The sequence below is a fragment of the Corythoichthys intestinalis genome, chromosome 20 (genome assembly GCF_030265065.1).
Source record: "Corythoichthys intestinalis isolate RoL2023-P3 chromosome 20, ASM3026506v1, whole genome shotgun sequence".
NCBI lineage: Eukaryota > Metazoa > Chordata > Actinopteri > Syngnathiformes > Syngnathidae > Corythoichthys > Corythoichthys intestinalis.
Window position 1 is genome coordinate 21,093,386 of NC_080414.1, and position 21,713 is coordinate 21,115,098.

General features: G+C 37.1%; 2 protein-coding genes across 3 annotated transcripts in view; one reads left to right on the forward strand and one right to left on the reverse strand.

Annotated features, from left to right (window-relative positions):
* The window catches only part of dnajb6b (DnaJ heat shock protein family (Hsp40) member B6b), a 34,247-nt gene extending 25,561 nt beyond the window's left edge, over positions 1–8,686 (forward strand). For both annotated transcript variants that reach the window (XM_057824493.1, XM_057824492.1), the window contains 2 exons: positions 7,361–7,516; positions 7,629–8,686. In XM_057824493.1, coding sequence (XP_057680476.1) covers positions 7,361–7,516; positions 7,629–7,747 — 275 coding nt within the window. In that variant the 3' untranslated portion in view covers positions 7,748–8,686. The remainder of the gene's footprint in view (positions 1–7,360; positions 7,517–7,628) is intronic.
* An 8,523-nt stretch (positions 8,687–17,209) lies between these two features.
* The window catches only part of ptprn2 (protein tyrosine phosphatase receptor type N2), a 290,172-nt gene continuing 285,668 nt past the window's right edge, over positions 17,210–21,713 (reverse strand). The window contains exon 22 of the mRNA XM_057823858.1: positions 17,210–21,155. Coding sequence (XP_057679841.1) covers positions 21,084–21,155 — 72 coding nt within the window. The 3' untranslated portion in view covers positions 17,210–21,083. The remainder of the gene's footprint in view (positions 21,156–21,713) is intronic.

Below are 21,713 nucleotides of genomic sequence, written 5' to 3' on the forward strand. Positions count from 1 at the left end.
TTACTCCATTACGTTCACGTGAATAACTTTTTGAGAAAAATGTACCGTAATTTTCGCACAATAAGGCTGACTTTAAGCCGCCACCCACCAAATTTGGGATGAAAACAGCATTTGTTCATAGATAAGCCGCACTGAACTATAAGGCACAGTTGTCCTGTATTATGGGATATTTACACCAAAAGATATTAACCGGTAACACTTTGTTTGACAGCGGCATCATACGACTGTCATAAAACCAAATAAACCATCATGATACATTGATTCAAGAGGCTTCATTTGGCCATCACTGCTCCCTTTGTGGAGACAGTCAACCTCTGCTGCCGCCTGCTGTCAACACTGTTGCTTTCCAACATGCCTCCTAGCATGCATTGCAGTGCTACAGATGTAAATAACAATCAAAATTCGTGTTCTGTGCTAATTATTTCCTCAGTGACTGTTCTGGTTGTTGCATTAATTGCTAGTTATGGTATTTGGAAACACTTTATTTGACAGTGGCGCCATAAGACTGTCATTAGACAATCATAACTATGACATGACACTGTCATGATTACGAGTGGGAACCTCTTAGTACCTCACGATACGATCGATTTGCGATACAAAGCTCACGATAACGATCTGACGATATGGAGATACAACGATTATCGATACATTGCTCAGGAAATCATTCTAGAATATTCTACAAACAACTAACAAACAGAAAAACAAGCTTCTGCTGTGAATTGGAATGAGTTTATCACTAGTAGACGTCCAATCCATTTGAACTGGGAGGGTGGCATGACATGAACATTCGTTCATTCGCTGCCATCCCTCCGACTTCAAACGGATTGAACATCTATGGACGTCAGTGGCAGTCAATGCCAGGCAATGAGGTAATTTTGAGCTATTTAAGGTCATTTACCTGTTGATTTTCAGTTACATCCTGTTGATTTTGGGGTATTTTACTGGTCACTTTCTGTTTATTTTAAGTTACAGAACAGGAAGGGACCTGGGAATCACCCAAATGAATAGGCAGTTACTCAAACGCAACAGGAAATGACCTGTAAATACCCTGAAAATCTGACAGAATGACTGTGAATGCTCTGGTTTTGAATGAACGAACGTTCCCAGTCTAAATGAATTCGGTGTTGTGCACCGTCAATGCTGCCATAGCGTTAACTGAGACACTTTTATGGTGGAAGATTTTGGTAGCAACTTGTTGGTTCCTCTTTATTATTTTTTTTAGACATTGACACCTTTTTAAAACGATATCTCGATTCTTGGCAGGAGCATATCGATAACCTTTTGTGATACAAATGTACAAATGTATCACCATTTCGATATTTTGTCACACCCCTATACTGTACTATAACACATTTTATAACCACATTAAGTCAAAGAAATACAACAACAACAAAAAACATTGAATTCTGGCGGGAGAAAAAAAATCTACAGGAATTAAGCATTATTCGTCCAAAGAGCATGAGTGCCCTCTATTGGAGAAAGTATTTTCTATTATGAAACTAAAAGGATCATATCTCCAGTTTTCCGTGGTCAATCGGTGCCTAATAAAAACTGGGAAAGAGATTAAAATCCACGCTCTCGAGTAGGGATGGGAATTGATACGATTTTTACGATTCCGATTCCATTATCGATATCGCTTAACGATTCGATTCTTTATCGATTCTCTTATCAATTCTAATTTCCCCACTGTACATGTCACCTGTTCAACTCTTTCAATTTGAACCCAAGGGGAACATTAATGACCATGGCAGCACTGTCGATATTTCACAAAATGAGCAGCAAAAGCAAAATGAAGAGGAAAGACGGGATGAGACGAGAAGAGAGTAGGGAAAAACACATGGTGTTCTGCCAAAATGTGCTACACTGGCGAAACGTCTACAAGAGGCGAATTTGACACCCATAGTAACGTCTACAAGAGGCGAATTTGACACCCAAAGTGCTACCGTGCGCTTTCAGCTTGTTTTGTTTAGATGCAAACAGACAGAACATACTAAAGATACCTTAAGAAAATATTTAAACGTAGTGATATCATATAAGGGTGATTTAAATATGCAATGTGACTAATGTGGTCAAAAGAGCAACAATCTGCTTTAAAGCTACCACAAGAAAACACTATGCTTAAAAGTATGAGAGGGAAACACATTCAAAAACGTATTTTGAGGCAATGAAAAGGTAATAAAAGACAAAAAAAAAAACACATACCGTATTGGCCTGATATAAGACAGTGTTTTTTTGGATTGAAATAAGACTGAAAAAGTGGGGGTTGTCGTATATTCGTGGTCCAGACATTATACCCATTTAAGACTCTAGATGGCGCCAGATATCATTGAAGCAATGTTCTGTCATGACAGATCTCAGCTACTCTCAAGTTTAACCAGTTTGCATTATCTTATTGCAATGTTTTTCCTTATTCAGATTTGTTTCAAGACTACAGTTACAGTTAGACTTCACTTTGATGGTTAAAGCAGTTATTGCAATTTTGTTGTTTTATCACAATAGATTGGTTTATTTACATTTCAAAAACCAGAAGCCATTCATTTACAAATGCGATTGCACTTTAGTTTACATATTTAAATGTTCAGATATCAAGATTTGAATGAGGCAAAATAACATGCTTTTTCTCTTAAACATATTCTTATAATCATTTGTTTCAGATGTACTGTAATTATTTTCTGTATAAAAATTAATGTGGCGTTCAAAAAGTCTTTTTTCAAACTTGAGTCGTGAAAAAGAGGGGGTCGTCTTATAAGTAAGTACTCGCCGCTTTTAACCGATGAGCGCATGTGTTGGACGTCTCGCTGCGTAGAATGAATTGCAGTAATAGTATTTGTCGAGTGACAGTGACAATCATCACCCCGCTCATCCATAAAACACTGCGCCCTCCGTAGGTCAAAACGTACTAAATATTATTGATTTTTAAATCTATGGCAATATTTTATGCGTTTCTGATCATGTTTTAGTAAAAGAGAACTATTGTGGCTAGTAAGAGCCTTCAAATCTTTAATTCCGAGGTTCCCTTTAAAACACATCAGCAATGTTTAGATTTTATTTCCCCAAGGATTTTCAATGAATTATTAGTTTCTAATATTGCACTGCTTTAAATTATTTTAACAGAACTTTGTTTACTTTTACATAGTCCCCAAACCTTCTTAATGGCCCCCACACACACATTTTTAGTCTGAATACTTGAGCAACACGTTATTATTTGGTCTTTTTTTCCTTCCAAGATACATATTTTAAATAATTATTTTTCAGAAGTTTTATTTAGGTGTATATATATATATATATATATATATATATATATATATATATAGCATTAGTGGGTTCATATAAATAGGTGTTTTTATGGGCAACCTGTTGCTAGTTTTGTCTTCAAATCATTACAATTTGGCTTTGGCGCAATCTAGTGGAATATGTTGTTAAATTAATTTTTTTTTTTTTTTTTTTTTTTTTTTTTTGCATAGCGTTACTTTTCACCCTCGACGGGCTGACTGGTCCTTCTCAAGCCATTGATATAGCCATTGGGGAAAAATACTTGGATAAAAAGAATATCCTTTAAAAATATTGGCGTAGAGAGACTGAAACAATGACATTTTGCAGCTCTCTTCGTCGCGTTTTCCTCGTTCTGAATAATTCGCCCTCAATGGGCTGAATAGTAAAACCGATGAGCCCAGTCTACCGCTGACGTCATCCACCTGTTGGGGACGCTAAAGCCCTATAATGGTAGGCGTGGCTAACCGGCAGATTAAAAGACTAATTTCTCGTCATCTGCGCTTTGCTAAATTGTTGTATATAGTCGAGTCGTCTCAAAATATGATTCCAATTCACATAATAATGCCATTTAAGACTTTTTTTTTCTCCTGTCGTATGCTTTTTAAAGAAGCAAGAATCATTCCCACCACTCGTCGGGCCGGTGTTGTGCCGACACAGTGTTCCGGCCGCCAGCTCAAGTCCCAGCCGAAAATAACGCGTCTCAGGCGGACGACGGGAGCGATGCGAGGCGCCCCACTCCATCCGAGAGCATGCCGCTCAATTTGACTCAACAGTGTGTTCCTCCGTTTATATTACCGCTAAATACACAAGCTCGACGCCAATTTAACGGGAGCTATTTTTTCACGGGAGATTTGGCTAGCTCTGGCAGTGTTCAACGCAAGCTGCAACGAATGGCAGTAACTTTATAATATCGCAAAATATGAAAACAATTGAAACCATTACTCACCAAATTCAATCTGCTGGCAAATACAGGCAAGTGTGTATGCTGCGCTCTGGTCTGCTCCGGTGTGGATAAAGCCTGCTTTTTGTTTTCGCAGCTTTGCAATGCAACCAAAGGCTCTCCAAGCACTCCACGTACACGTAAAGAGTGGAATAATGTAACGCAGTTTGGGCCGATGATTGGTTCTCGTCATCGAAGCATCTTGAAGGGTTTGCTGACTGTCCAAGTGTTACTTTCTTAAAGGGCCGATTTCTGAATTGCTCAGTTTACATACTAAATTAATCACATGATGATAATAATAATAATAATTAAATAAATAAAATCTCCCGACCCTTCCCCTCCCAAAAAGAATGTCCTCGGATCTACGCATTTCACGTAGGTCCCCCTTTTTGACTTCAAAACGGCGAATTTCGCCGAAAGGTGAGAGATTTTCATGCCTGTTAAAAGAGTGGGTACTTAATTGACGAACTATGTCACTAATTATAACACACCTAATCTGTCTGTAATCTTCAGATTGGATATGACTTTCTTCAGAGATTCTTTCTCTTCGTGTTTCTCCCGCGATTGTCGTCTTGAAGGTCTTCTTCTGTCGCAACTAGGATGTTTATGCAGCGAATAGGGTTACAGTGGCGAGTAGCGCCATCTACTGTCGGAGAGTTTGAAAAAGAAACGAACGAGTCGGCCCAAAATCAGATTGCTTTTTTTTTGCGTGAGAAATTGGATGTGTGGCGTGTGTGCGTGAGAAAACAGGCAATTGCGTGTGTGTCTCACGCTAAAAACGTTGTAATTTACATCGTAGGCGTCAGACTGAGACGTCGTGAAGCCATATTGAATTGGCAAGAAAACAATAAACCATGTCAGAGGTCGCTGTTGGACAGCACAAAAACCCCTGCTGTAAAACTTATAAAAGGCTGAATAGTGATCCATATGAATTGTTGTTATAATGATACTGTGCAATCACCCATTACATAATGTAACGCGTGGCAGGGCAGGATGAGTGCATAAAAGGTAAAAAAGACGTCCACTTATGCACTTTTAATAGTCAAAAATAAATAAATCCAGCTCAACCACTCGTCACTTGGGAGTACAACGGACCACGCACACATGGTCACACTTGACTCCCCAAAAAGTAGGTAGCAACTGTAGAAGAAAGTGAACATACAACATAAAGAGGCGCCACCGTGTGGTGGATGTCCTAAGGAATAAAGAGGATCACAGAAGTGACCGTTACAATGACCACATTAAACCAAACAAATACAAAATAAAGAAAAAAAGAATTGAATTCCGCCGAGAGAAAAAAATGGACAGAAACGCAGCATTATTCGTCCAAAGAGCATGAGTGCCCTCTTGTTGATAAAATAGTGAATAGTTCCTTTATAGTTACGATTGTAAAATTAAAAGGATCATATCTCTGGTTTTTCTTGGTCAGTCGGGGCCAAATAAGAACTGGGAGAGAGGTTTAAATAGGTGCTTTCAAGTCATGTTGACGGCAGCGCTCTTTGTAAAAACATTTATTAAGGTGCTTTAAAGACGCCACGTGATTAAACAGGCTGGCGTGAAGATAGAAAAACAAGCTTGCGTCTGATTGGCATAATTGAGTCATGTGATTATTGTTGCGACGTCTCATTGGTGAAATTGGTAGAGCTACTCTTAGCGTCGCTCGCAAAAAAAAAAAAAAAAAAAAAAAAAAAAATCTAATATGTAGAAAAGACGAAAACGGTAACACTCTTGTGTAGCCCAAAGTAGAGGAGTAAGAGAAGCGTTTTTTTTTAAAAAGTCTACTCAAGTAAAAAGTATGGCTTAGTAAAACTACTCTTAGACGTACATTTTTCTCCAAAAGTTACTCAAGTAAATGTAATGGAGTATACTGTATGTAACGCGTTACTACCCAACCCTGATTGTTTATGACTACTTGTCATATATATATATATGGCGGAAAACACAGACAAGACTGAAAAAGCAGTTTCTGCTCTTGCACGCCTCTTTAAAAGAAACTGCTGTATTTTAAGCCAAAACAACTGCTTGGTTTGATAGAACAATATGTCTATATGCTGCCATAGCAGATTCATGGCACATTAAGCCCCCAAACTATTTTTAATTGGCCGTTTTACACAGGAAACCCCTGTTTACAGACGTCGCGCAACTGCTTTTGTTTCAACCCAGCCATAAAGCGAAGGAAATTAATTAAATTTATTATTCAAAATGTCTGTCATTTTTAGCTTAGAATCATTAATTGATGTCTAATATTTCATTTAAAAAAAACACGACTTTAAGAAATTATTACTATTACTACTACTATTATTACTTTTAAACAAATGACGTCACAATGAAAAAAATGGCGTCTTTAGAAAAGTCACGGATATCTACCTCATAACTATCCTTTAATTTTATGAATTTTTTTGTTACTGTTGCATTTTCCCCGTTATTTGAGATGATAAATAATCGATACAAACAAAGAAAAATTGGGGAAAGAAAAAACAACTTTAAGAAATTATTCACTCGCATATTTTAAACTTTTAAACAAATGACGTCACAATTAAAAAAAATGGCGTCTTTAAAAAAATCACGGATATCTACCTCATAACTATCGCTTAATTTTATTTATTTCTTTGTTACTGTTGCATTTTCCCCATTATTTGAGATGATAAATAATCGATACAAACAAAGAAGAAAAAAAAAAAATTTAAAAGGGTAAATATATGAAAAAGAACATCTCGACCACTCCTTGATATCTACGATTTCTGCATCGCCAACCTTGTTATATTGCCATGTTTCACCCATAAAATCCCCCAAAAATCCAGCTGTGGCCATTCACAGCTGTGTCTTGACACTCGGTGATACATGCTACATGGAGTTTTTGGATCGAAACAAGGTAAGTACGCGATAATATCTCGTTAAAGTCATGGCGTCTGTAATTCTGCTCTCGCGTGCTCTCAACTCCAGATAGGGTTTTGCTGTTTAAAAAACATTTTAAAAAAAAATGCCCTCCTGTTCAACATTTTTCTTCCCCCAGAAAATTGAGATTTTAGGCTTTCCAATTATGTATCACACATATATACATGTACACACATGTATACATATATATTCTTTTATCATATTCTTTTTATCAATGATGATCGAAGGAGTATTGTCATTGTTGTGAAACAGATGTGGCGTCAGATGACGACGAGCATCGCCGCCGCAGACACAATCAACTACCTGCGCCCGGCTGGAATCACCAGCGCTACCTCAGAAACTCGGCTCAGAACTTTGCGGCCGAAGATGACGAGGATGAGGAGGGAGGAGAATATGGACTTAGCAGAGGTGACCGACATTGCTCATTTGATTGCAGCTTAATTCCAATCGAGACTGTATTCCAGAATTTCTATGACATTCCCTGCATAAATAATAATAAATATGTCTCATTTGCTGGTAGGTCACACGGACTCCAAGAGAAAGAAACTCTGGCTGAAAGAGTCAAGACGAAGACGAGCGCCACCGCCGCCTCCGCGGTTCTTTTTCCCGCCTTTCGGTGGTTTCGGCCCTTTTTTCTAAATTGATTACCATTTGCGAATTTTATAATGTTTGAAAATGTTCACGTCATCAACATGTCCAAAGCAGATTAGATGTTTGTTTACATTTTGCAGCACATGTCCTAAAACCCTGAAACAAAAAGTGATTTGTCAAGACGAGTCCCGCTCAATGTATTTGACGGGTTTTGCTTTCATAAAGGGGGATTATTATTTTTTTAACTCATTGCCTGCCATTGAAGACAATAAATGTCAATAAATTCTAACTGGGAGGGCTGCTAGTCAATGGAAATGAACGTATGGAGAAAAAAAAATTGGGTTTCAGTAGGGCTGAAGTCAGGGGATGATGACAGAGTTGGGAACGGAGACCTGACGAGCCATAGTGGAAAGAAAAGTACAAATAGGCTACTTTGTTACTGTAGGAAACTATTCACTGACGACGATAGACACCCAATCGATTTTGACTGGAATGGACGTCTATCGCGATCCATTAACAGGCAGCCATCCCAGTTAGGCTTTGTTCAGACTGGCAGCCAAAATCAGATTTTTAGCCCATCCAAATTGAAACTGGATAGCTCTTTTGTAGTCTGAACAGTCACAAAGCACAGAAATCGGATTTTTGCCAGACGGATTGAAACCACCCCCCGTATGTGGTTTCAATCAGATATGGACAAGCTGCGTCTCAGGGGCCGTCTACATGGTGACGCTCTGAAAAAACTAACAGAGCACGACCTTTTTGAGAAAAAATGTACTTCTAAGAGTAGTTTTACTAAGCTATACATTTTACTTTTACTTGAGTAGATTTGTGAAGTTACTTTTACTCTGCTACTTTGGGCAATACTAATTGTTTCATTTTCCCTCTTTATTCTACATATTATATTTTCCTTTTTTTTTTTTTTTGGCCAGGCGTCAGCATTGGCACTAACAATTTCGCGAATGAGATGTCGCAACAATAATCACATGACTCCAGACTCAAGCTTGCCGTTCTATGATCACGCGGGCCTGTTCAATCACGTGGCATCTTTAAGGGGCCGTTTACATGGTGAATCTCTCTCCGAGAATACGAAAAATTTCAAATTTGCATTTACAGTATATGGTTTCGTCTCCATTCGAACAATGTCGCAATTCCGCGTGAAAACGATGTAGTATTCATGACAGGCCCTAGAGGGCAGTGCAGATTTACAAGGCGACAGCCAATGATGCACTTTGACCCCAACAACTTCCTCAGCCCGGTGACAACATACCCGCCCACTCCAAGCAATGGCATTTTTCTTTTGCTCCAAAAGGCACAAAATGGGAACATTCAACATATTTAAATTAAAAATACAATAAAAACAGTAAATTAACATCAACGTTCCGCCCTATTTGCTGTTTCTAATGTTGAGTAGCACCGCTGCGCATGCTCAATGTGTCGTCGCAACAGTAATCACATGACTCCATTATACAAATCAGACTCAAGCTTGCCATTCTATGATCACGCCAATGATCTGTGATCATTCCTTTGAAATGGATGCGGCACAAGCCGATGATCTATGATCATTTCTTTGAAATGGATGCGGTGCAAGCCCCCTTAAGCCCCCGTAATCGAATCCTTCCACTTTGGAGCCCGGATTCAACGGTTTGCGTCTTCGCCTTCCGTTTTCGCCGACACCATATGAAGGCGAGGCCATTCCGCAACACAGTCATTGCGTCTTGGTGTCGCAGAATCGCCATGTAAACTGCCCCAGAATCACCATAAAAAATGATGTATTCGACACAGAGTGCTGCCGTCAACATGACTGGAAAGCGCTGATTTTAACCTCTGTCCCAGTTTTTATTTGGCACCGATTGACCACGAAAAACCAGAGATATGAGCCTTTTAAGTTTCTTAATAGGAAATATGTTTTCTCCACTAGAGGGCACTGATGCTCTTTGGACGAATGATGCTTCGTTTCTGTATTTTTTTCTCTTGCCGGAATTCAATGTTTTTTTTATTTGTATTTCTTTCCCTTAATAAGGTTATGTAATAGGTTATAGTCGTCTTCTTCTTTAAATTATAATAATAACAGTTCATATAGATTAAAAAAAACATTGTTCCAAAAAAAAAACCCCAAATCAAATATTACTCGCAATGTTACTCATTACTTGAGGATTCGTTTCACCAAATACTTTTTACTTGTACTTGAGTACATTTTTTGGATTACTATTTTTACTTTTACTTGAGTAATATTATTTTGAACTAACGCCACTCTTACTTGAGTAAAATATTTGGCTACTCTATCCACCTCTGAACACAACCCATTTCATGTTCGCATTTACCTGGTTCCGTCTCCGTTCGAACGACGTCACAATTCCGCGTGAAAACATAGTATTCATGCCAGGCCCTAGGGGGCAGTGCAGTTTTAAAAGGCGTCAGCCAACGATGCACTTCCTCAGACTGGAAGACAACATGCACGTCCACTCGAAGCGATGGCATCCACGTTTTTTTTCTTTTGCTTCGAAAACGTGAACATGTGGCGTACCACACAAAAAATTGAATTGTTCTACTTTGAATCTCAGAATCAAAAGTTTGTGTTTTCGCCACAACCGCAATTACGCGAGGCCATTCCGCAACACAATCGTTGCGTCTTGGTGTCACTGCGTCACCGTGTAAACGGCCCCTCAGTCTGAACAGTCAGATGGGTTTTGACTGTCCGTGACATCACTCTATGCTGGATGATGCCTTTGTTGCCACAGTAACCTGTCAAGTGTGTCAATAATGTGGCCCAGTCTAATAAAGCCCATAAGTGATTTAGACACTTGCTAAAAATAATGCGAAGTCAGCTCCAAAAATCAGATATACTTAGTAGTTACGGTAGTACCTCTACATACGAATTAAGTCGTATGTACGTTCCAGGACCTGGTTTAAATTGAAATGGTCATATGTTGAGCGGGATTTTCCCATAAGAATACAATGCTAAATCCCTAATAAATACTGCTTGTACAAATACAAATAACAATTACACATGCCAAAAGAAATAATTATAAATACAAATCGGAATAATATAATAATAATAATGTAACGAATCAGGTTTTAATGTGGCGGTTGTGATTTGCATGTTGTTCCTGTGTGACTGACGACTGAGTGAGAGAGGTACGGTAGAGTTTTTACTTTCTCTTTTCATGTGGTTGTTGGCGTTGGCTACGGCGGACAGTAGCTGTGTTGTGTTGTAAAAGTTCTGAAATAAATGATTAAAAAACTGATGAAGCTGCCTACTTCCTTGCCGATGTTACAATGACAATAATTGTCGCCTTAGCTTATAAAGACTGGCGAACGGATGTTGGAAGACCGTCGAGATCATAAACATTTTCGAGCTGTATAGTTGAGCCAGTTCACTGATGAGCAGCACACCACCCATGTTGATTTCTCTCACAAGAAAATCCGACGTGTGTCCGTCTTGTGCAGGGGTCAGCAACCCAAAATGTTGAAAGAGCCATATTTGACCAATAAAAAAAAAAAAAAAAAAATGTCTGGAGCCACAAAATTTTTTACAGTTGTGTTCAGAATCATTTACCGCTAAGGGGCCAGGCCCCCCTGGTGGCCAAAAAGTGTCATTGAATGTAATTGACTTTCCTATATAAATGAAAGTTGGAAAGCAATAACACTGCAACAAAAATATTTATTTTTATAATGGGTCCAAATTATTTTTCGAACAGATCATGTGACTGGCAACTTAGATGGTCAAAAAAATCTTTTCCCGAAAAAATATATTTTTGCAAATGATTTTTTTCTTTGATTAAATATATTTTTTATTGATTGAAGCAAATTTTTGGGGGGGGATTAAATGATTTAGACACAAATGTCCTACTCATAATATGGCCCAAATACAAAAAGGATTGCTTCAATCAAAGAAAACTTTTTCAATTAAAAATTAAGTGTTCAAATGCAAATCTCAAATATTCTTTCGCATTCAAAACCTTTTTCCATGACTGACTTTTTTTTTTTTTGATTGAAGTGATTTTTCTTTTAGAAAATATTTTTTTTAAAGCAACTTATTTTTTGATTACAAAAATGTCCGAGCCAAAATGTGGCCCAAATGCAAATCGATATTACATCAATTAAAAAAGTTGCTTCAATAAAAAAAAAAAAAAAAAAAAAAAAAAAAAAAAAAAAACAATTCAAACAAAAAAAGACAAAAAAAATTAAATCAAAGAAAAATAGCTTTCACATGCATTTTGTTTTAGTTACAAATTTATTTTTGCATTCAAACACATTTTTTCTTGATTGAAGTGACTTTTTTTTGGGTTGAAAATATATATTTTGATTGATGCAACTTGTTTTTTTTTTTTTAATTGAAAATGACTGCAATTATAAATGCTTTGGTATTAATATCTTCATTTCTTTTGCTTGCAATGAAAAAAAACACAAAAGAGAATGAAAAAATAAATTAGAAAATCATTATCATTTTATCCAAAAATGGGCCGGAAAAAAGTATTGGCACCCTCAGCCTAATACTTGGTAGCACAACCTTTAGACAAAATAACTGCGCTTGTGGAGATGGGACTTTTAGCCTTGAGATTGCCCATGCTTCCTCAGACAGTTCTTTGGTCTTTCTTTTCTCCATGCTCAATGTGGTACACACAAGGACACAGGACAGAGGTTGAGTCAACTTTAATCCATTTTAACTGGCTGCAAGTGTTATTTAGTTATTGCCACCATCTATTATGTGCCACAGGTCAGTAACGGGTGCTGTTAATTACATAAATTAGAGAATCGGCCTTTCCAGACTCAGTCCACTGTTTCTGCAGGTCCCCCAAGGTCTGGAATCAGCCCTTTTCCACAATCTTTCTCAGGGTGCGGTCACCTCTTCTGGTTGTGCAGCGTTTCCTGTCACACTTTTTCCTTCCCACAGGCTTTCAACTGAGGTGCCTTGATACAGCACTCTGGGAACTGCCTATTAACTCAGAAATTTCTTTCTGTGTTTTAGCCTCTGGCTTGAGGGTGTCAATGATGGGCTTCAATTTCAATTTTTTATTTGTATAGCCCTGGATCACAACAACGTTGTCTCAAAGGGCTTTGCAGAGGCAATATGATACACAATCAGAAACAGCATATGAAGCAACAAAGATGAATAAATAAAGTTCAAGTCCTGGGTATCCCCCATCCTTAGACCCTCTTCTGGACAGCAGTCAGGTCGCCAGTCTTGCCCATGATTGCGGTTTTGAGTAATGAGCCAGGCTGGGAGTTTTTAAAAGCCTCAGGAATCTTTCGCAGGGGTTTTGAGTTAATTCGTTGATTCAGATGAATAGGTTAGTAGCTTCTTTAGAGTACCTTTTCATGATATGCACATTTTTTGAGATAGGGATTTTTGGTTTTTCTTGACTTTTTGCCAAAATCTATTCTAATCTATAATCTATATAATCTATATAATCTATATTCAAACAATAAACGGCTTGAACTACCTTAGTTGTGTGTAATGAATCTAAAATATATGAAAGTCTAATGTTTATCACTATATTACAGAAAATAATGAACTTTATCACAATATGCACATTTTTTTTTAGAAGGACTATTATATAGTGGTGACAAATATCAAATGCATATAGCTGCATAGAAAAATCGTGCTGTTGTTATTGAATCAGCATAAAACACAACAAGACGCCAGCCTGCTCTCGTATTTTCTCCGCTTCTAATTAGTTAGGAGCACAAATTGCAGCTAAATCCGCCGACTATCAAACGTGCTTTGAAAGCTTGTCGCCGAGGGAAAAACGCGTTAGACGGCACAGGCTTTTGTTACGTTCAAGGACTCAGGAATCGCGTCAGTTGAAAGAAAACGAGATTGGGTCAAAGAGCTGCTGAGGGATTTTTTTTTCTCAAAACACTTGTGGAGTATGAAGACTCGGAAGTAAGAATGGCGGCGCCAATGCGAGGAGAAAAAAAAGACACCTGCCGTCCTTCGGGTAAAAGACACACACAAACAGTTCTAACTACTTACTTTTAAGTGTGACTGTTGCCAGGCATATTTGCAGACTGGAAGTGATCCTGGAAAATAGTGTAGGTTTTGACAAAAATCACATTTCAAAAAGTGTAAATTAAGGGAAAAAAAAGGAAAAATTTGAAACACTTTTTAGCTACTGCTGAAATACCAAGAAAAAAACAAAACAAAAAAAACAAAAATAAATTTAATGTGTCACAACCACAATGAATGTGTGTATATCTGTGTATCATCTGCATTTACAGGGAAAAAAAGGCAAAACATCCATGATTCATGGCGTTTCCTAGTGAGCCTCCAACAAGGCAACCGGCCTAGTAACAGTCGCCTAGCAACAGCAACAACCCTCTACCACAGCCAATCATCTAGGTGACACATTGTCATCTGTTTGCTGGTCAAATATTTGCATTTTTGTTTTAAATGACAATGTTCTTGCATTTTCCAACTACCAAAAAAGTAGTGCAAATTAAACATGCCATCCAACATGACCACAAAATGTCAAGACACGGTCCACCGATGCATGATGGGACACAAAAAGAGGCACATGAAATATCAGTGCCTGCTCTAGCTTCCTTTTTTGTTTTTTTTTTTAAACTGCGGATCATACAATTGGATATGTTAAAATCGTGGTTTGATTACAGAACCGAGCCAAAGACTCGCGTTTGTCAGGCGACTTGAACAGCGACTTTTGTTTGCCGAGACGATCAAAGGCGGCGAGGCCTTGGCGCGACATGAAGGATCCACTTGCACACGCTGGGCTTTTTTTCTCCCCCACTAGTGAAAATCCTGGAACGCATCCCAGGCACTTTTCCAAACAAGAACAACACTCGGGAATCATCCAAACACTACACCACACAAGTTCATCATGTAAAGTCAACGCTAACGATTGAAGTCTTCCCGTTTGCTAGCTCATTAACTGCCATCGACAGCGGCGAATAATCGCTGCCGGACCTCCCAGCATAGACTTCACTATCAGTTAACGGGACATGGGACTGATCCGTAGGGGGCCTATTCCCAAAAACTTAAAATTTAAATATTTTCAAAACCAAAGCCGCTAGTGACCTAAAACCAAAACTGGCACCGCCCTTAAGTATAAATGCTCCATGAGCAACAACATCAAAAAATTCAAAACCGTTCCTTAACAAAAATTTTTTATGCAAGTATAACAAAACTTAAAATGGCTATAAAATTCTCAAATTATTACACCAGATGCACAAAAATGTACCAAATGCAAAGACAATCACCTGTATTTTCAGGATCAATAGCAATATTTAACATATCATATACATTTTCATACGCGGAGTTTAAGGGGGGCCCAGGCCCCCCTGGTCGCCGAAAAGTGTCATTGCATGTAATTGACCTTCCTTAATTTGATTTTAAAATTAAGAGTTTTCCGGTAAAATATTGTCTATAAAAGTTAATCAATAAAACAAAAAACAAAAATGAATGAAATTAACAAAAAAAGATATTTTTATAATGGGTCAAAATTATTTTTCATAAAGATCATGCGACTAGCACCTTAGACGGTCCTTTACTTTGCTTAGCCGAAACCACCCGTGGACCGAAGAGGCAAGATGGATATACGTAATTTTTTCAAACCTAAGCTTTTAAAGGCGACAAAAACTATTGAGCAAGAACCTAGAATTGAAAATGTGGACCATGAAACGCCAGAGACAACTTCCAAAATGGTGAGCGGAGTTTCAATTTGCCCCACTTAAGACGCTAATTGTACAACAGAGCCACCATCAGTGTCTTGCCAATGTAGTTACCCCCGTCAAAAATGGTATACCCTGGCCGCGGGAGCGCACACACACATATTAGTTATGAGTTATGTCGACTTAAACAACTAATTGAAGCCAGAAAAGAACCGCAGTTATATATTTTGGACATCAACTTTGATTAAACTGGAGAAACTCCCAACAGGACTTGAATTACAGTAATAACATTATAGGTCATCCTACGAGTAAAACAGTAAATCATTGCCTTTTTTTAACGTTCAATACGTATGTTGCGTTATACAACAGAAAAAAAGTATTTTTTTATAGATGGGCTGTTTTAAAACCAAAACACGGAAATCAAGCAAATCAGTGCAGTGCAGTGGCTCCGCCCAGGGGATACAATTTTTGACGGGGGTAACTACATTGGCAGGACACCGGCAGGCTTACCATATGCAATGGATGACGCAAAAAGTATAGCTTGTTCCAAACAGCCTGATTTAGAATTCTCAAGAATGATGGGAAACGAAAAATGCTTATTTTCAACTTATTATTATAATTATTCTTGTAATTTAATTTTATTGCTGACACTGCGTTTCGGGGTCATCAACCTGTTTTACCCCCCTACCCCAAAAGTCAAACTGCACCTATGGTTTTTGACAAAAATTGCAACTTATGTTTTTTATTTAGTGCAAGTTTTCAACAGCTAATAAATCAATTTTCACACCATAAACTTAATACATAAGGGAAGCATGCAGAATCATCTTAATTTTACTCAATGAAAGCAAAATTTGCATTCTTCTGTATAAAATCACATTATTTTGGTTGAATATTCCGAATATATGAATATTGCCTCAGCACGTTTTGCAGGCTATGTGGCCCGTTTTTTGGTTGAAATGTTACATACAAACTTTTTGTATGGACGCAGAAATGTCTAAATAACTACCTTTCTGCCAAAAATTATTTGGCCGAAAATTACATGATCATTTAAATGTAAAGTTACGCTACTGTGTATGGACACAACATGGTGGCCATCACAAAACAAAGAGCTTTTTAAGTTGAAAATTCTTGTAAATAAATGCGTACATCCCAGAATTCCTATAGATATGAATATAGAACAGTCTAGATTCTTGGTTAAAAGCACAAAACCAGGCAGTTATCATTCATTTTATGTAAACATTGCAAGTTAAAATTACGCTATTGTGTAATCCAAAGTGGTGGTAATCACAAAACAAAGAGCCTTTTAAGTTGAAAATTCTTGTAAATAAATGCATACATCCCGGAATTTCTATAGATATGGACATAAGAGAGTGTAGGTTCTTGGTTAAAAGCAAAAAAACAGGCAGTTATCTTTCATTTTACACGAATATTTCAAGCTAAAGTGATGTTATTTTTTTCCATGCATTTTTTTCACATTCTCAAGTGCATGCATGGGGATATTTTATATAACAATTACCTTGAATCCTCGACCAAATCACTCTTGAGACACTCCTGCCTGCTTATATGCAGTATAACATTTGTTCTTTTTCCACTTATACCCGGCGTTTGAACGCAGCATGTGTTTATCATAGTGAAATCCAAATGCTCTGCCTGGGTCAGCCCCCAATGGGAAGGCGTGGCGCAATGTTTGTGGGAGCTGTCTTGTCAACTGATGGTGAAATCTATGCTCCCAGTCCAAATGAATTGGACGTGTGGCTCCGCCAATGGCCAGAAATGAGCTCAAACATTGCAAAGAAAAAAACATTCTCAACAGGGTTGAGGTCAGGGGGTGATAACATGCACATGAAAACGCACGGAGGTTATCAAAAAGACAAGACAGCATTGTTTCTATTTCTCTTTATTATCAATGTGAATATTATTGTGGGCATTATTCACTCTAGTAGAGGAAGTCATACTACAGTAATGTCAATGTTGCACAACATATCACAATGGATCCGTGATACAACAACTCGTTAAATAGATGGAACACTTCAAGACACTACTTGTAGTTATAATTATTAGTGGTCACGTGGTGCCAAGCTAACGAGAGATGCATTTAGAATTCTATTACAGTGGTACCTCTACTTACAAATGTCTCTACATACACAATTTTCAGGTTAAGACACGCCTCAATGGGGAAAATATTGCCTCTTGTTATGAAAGAATTTCAGGATACAAAAGGCAAAAATACATTATGGCTGGTACTCGCAGCTCCCGGAGTTTACTGAACGTAACATACTTATAGCAGCTCTGCTATTGGCTATTGCCTACCAGTCCTGGCATCCAATTGGCTAAAAAGGGGACCTCTACTGTATGTATATGTGTGTATTCCAGCGTCCTCTTCATTCATTCATTCATTCATTCATTCATGTGTTCCGACAGCTTTACATGAGTCTTTATTCGTGTTTTTTTTTTTTTTTTTTTAATATTATGCAAAGCTCTAATTTTATGTTTATTGTGCCATAATAGAATTGTAACATGTATTTATTACATGTTTTGATGCATTTTTATGCATTATAAAAGATTGATCTCTGAATTTTGGGGGGCTTGGAACAGATTAGGGCATTTACATGGATACGCGTCTCGGTTTACAGAATTTTCAAGTTACGAAACTACTTGCAGAACCCATTAATTTCATAGGAAGAGGTACCACTGTATTTATGGAGGCTGTTGAATCAATAGCAGGAGTCATAGGAAGAAAACACTTTTAAAGTTATGACGAAAAAAAATTGCAGCAAAGGGATTTTGTTCCGTTTTGTTCTGACTTTACAGTATTCTCGTAAAACCGACGTATCCTGAAAACATTAGAATATCATTGATTTTGATTTTTGACTATTCTTGCAAAAATGAACAATATGTTTAGCATACGTTGCTACTATTTCCACAAAAGTAGTGAAAACTAACATCAAACCCGCACATTCATAGCTTTATTTTAGTCCCGAAATTTTTTAGTTTGTTATGAAACATTATTTCATTTTTTTTAAAAGTATACTTGTTTTTCTTTTAATATTATCATTCAAGATCAATTACTAAAGATGCACAATAATATCGGTTACCGATAATGGCAATTGTGGCGTCACACAGATAATCCAGATTTTTAAAAAAATCAACCGGTAATCCAATCCGATAATTATATACTGGATTTAGTCTTCAAATGTGTGCAATCTATGCAGTTTTGTCCAATTCTGCATCGCCGCCTTAACCCCATCACATGAGTGACAACACATGAAATGCTTGAGATCATGGCGGCTCCATCACAAGTGTGCGATTACCTTTCCGTGTGTGAAACAGAAGTTCCACGAGGCCGAAAGAAAGCGTCCTCAATCAACACCACTAATGTGATCAGCCGTTTAAAGCTGCATCACAATGATTCGTGAAACAAATACAAGGCTACCACTAGTGCAAAGGCTAAAGCTAATAGTAAACAAATTGAAAGCATACTACGGGGTTTGTGACGATCAGTAACGCTTCATCTCCGGTTCAACTCATTAAGCACCTAAATCAAGAAAAAATTGCTTTCAGATAATGTTTTGGACCTTATCTATTCTTGAATAAAGAACATTTCTGACAAACACATTTTTTAAGGATTAAATATAATAATCTATTGCTGAAAATAAGGCTGTTAAGCTTATTTTCAGATAGCTATTTTTCTTATTTCAAGAAATCTGAGTGAAATTTACTTGAGACACTGGCAGATAATTTCACATATTTCCAATAGATTTACACCTAAAACTTTTTAAGGGAATTTTAACTAGTTTTAAGGAGGTGTGTTTTTGCATTGTAGTAATGATATATACTGTATGTTAGGAATTACTTAGTTTTAAAGGCATTTTCGTGCAACTTAGGTATTTACTCAGTAAATAATCGCTGCTAAAAGTTTACCATTCCACAATGTCAGACAATGTCATTGTTTAGATGTTGGAATTCACTACTTTTTTGACACACACATTTGATGTCGAAAAAAGAGCAATAAATTCTATGTTTGCACAGTAATATTTGCTCTTGTGAACACTTTAAAATGTTACGTATATCTTTTAGTTGAATTATCGGCTTGACATTATCGGTTATCGGCTGGAACGAGGAGGCAATTATCGGTATCGGTTGAAAAATGTATTATCGTGCATCACTATTAATTGCTTTCTTTTTACAAATTTCTGACATTACTCTCTCACAAAAGTTAAATTATTGGAAGTGTGACGCCACCACACACTTTTTTTTACTCAAGCCACTACAACAATTTGAATATTATGACTCTCAAAATGCATATTAATAATAACTCATAAGTTTTTAACGTGTAACTTTAGTAAAAAAAATTTTTTTTCCCCTTTTACAATAATATGACTCATAAAACTTGTACCATTAGGATTTTATATTTGTAAACATAGATCTTAATGAAATTTAATGAAATGATTTTTGGAATCATCTATTCCTCCAAGTGTATTCTCATAATAATTGCAGCATTTTCTTGTAATATCATGACAAATGAGTCATAAAATATTGAATATTTCCTCCTCCTCATATATTACATATATTTGCATAATATCAACTTTATTTATCCTCTTAGAATCATACTTTTTACTTTAATGGTTAGAAAATGATGGCGTCTAAGTCCGACGTGTATCATTTGTACAATACCACAATCCATACAGTCAACTGTACATACGCATAGAAGTATATATACTAGCATATGTTTGCTTTTTAAAATGATATTGTTTTTTGATCTCAAACTCTTCACTGGACATGACGTTACAGCTGGCCAGTGGCACCAGAACCTTGCGTTCAGGTACTTCTGTACACCACACTTGCTGAGACGCTGCCCAATAAAAAGTACGTATTACATAATATTTTCCCCTCTGAACACAGGCAAATATTTTTTTTAACCACTTGTGATGGCTGAAACTTTTGTTAAAAATTGGAGGCGAGGAACTTTGCTTCTTATACTACATTAAAAAGTATGGTTAGTAATAATGCGGAAAGTTAGTTATAATAGTAAATAGTACTATTTTGATATGATTATTGTAATACTATAACATTAATTTGGAAAAATATGACCTAATTATTGCGAATAAAGATTTAAGGACAACTGATTTTTTTACTGTATTTACCTGCCTCATAACTCCTTCTCTCAAATAATATAAAAAAATAAAAATTACTTCAAAATAAAAAAAACTGTAAAAAGCACGAGAATTTGTAATTTTTTAATGATTTTATTTTCGTTAATATTCGCATTTTCTCCTGCAATATTAGCACTTTGTTATGATTTTTTTTTACGTAAAAATATTTTTTTTTATCGTATAATATGCTAACATTTGTATATTCATAATTTCAATTAATGTTTATAAATAATATTTGTTTTAAAGACAGTAAACAAAGAAAAACAACAGCAACAAAATCACAAGTTTAAGATTTCCTTCTAAATTCTTTACATAAATAAATAAAATCTCCTATATGAAATCTTTGTTTCTTCAAAAAAATATTGTGTGACTTTATCAGTGTTTGGGAGTAAAGTGTCTCCTCCCCCAAAAGCGAACATGGACATGCTTTTCATTGGACCGCATGGTCTCCTTATTTCCGACGTGTATCGCGCGCCCGATCAGCTCTGCTGGTACCTGAACGCAACCTTTGGCCACTGTGATTGCCGCACGACATACAGAAAACTCTTGTGTGTATATATCAAGATTTAAAGGAGAAGAAGAGGTGGAGGAAGAGTTGGCCTTCACTGGGGCATCGCTTTGAGGATGGCGTTGACCTCCTCGGCCACGGCCGTCAGCGCAAACTCAAACTGCTCCTGCAGGATGACATTTGTCAACATTTGTAAGGCAATTCACCGATATTTCTCATTTCCGTGCCGTCGACAACATTGAACCCTTTCATGCTCAAATTATGATTTTGATTACATTCATATACAGTGGTCTCAAACTTGTGGCTTCGGGGCCAATTGCAGCCCGTGAGACAATATTTTGCACCCACTATTTGATATCCGGCTGTGGTATTAGTGTTGCCTACATGCATTTTGTGATCGAAAATTAAAACACAGTGATCCCTCGCTACTTCGGCTTCAAATTTTGCGCCCTCAGTCAATCATGGATATTTTTTTCAAGTAAAAAAAGAAAAAAACAGCTGTCACGAGTTTATCGCGTAGTCTCACCCTTCCTGCCTCTCCCTGCTCGTTGTTGGTCGCAGTGAGTGCCCTGGAGAACCGAGCTTCAAAGCGCTTCAAAACAGTTGCTGTGGCAACTCATTGTGTGTAAGTGAGCAGCTTTGGATTTGAGTGGACTCACTCAATGAAGCATTTAATAAAGCCAAGCATTTTTCTGCTTTATTCGTGTTTAGTATATTACTACTC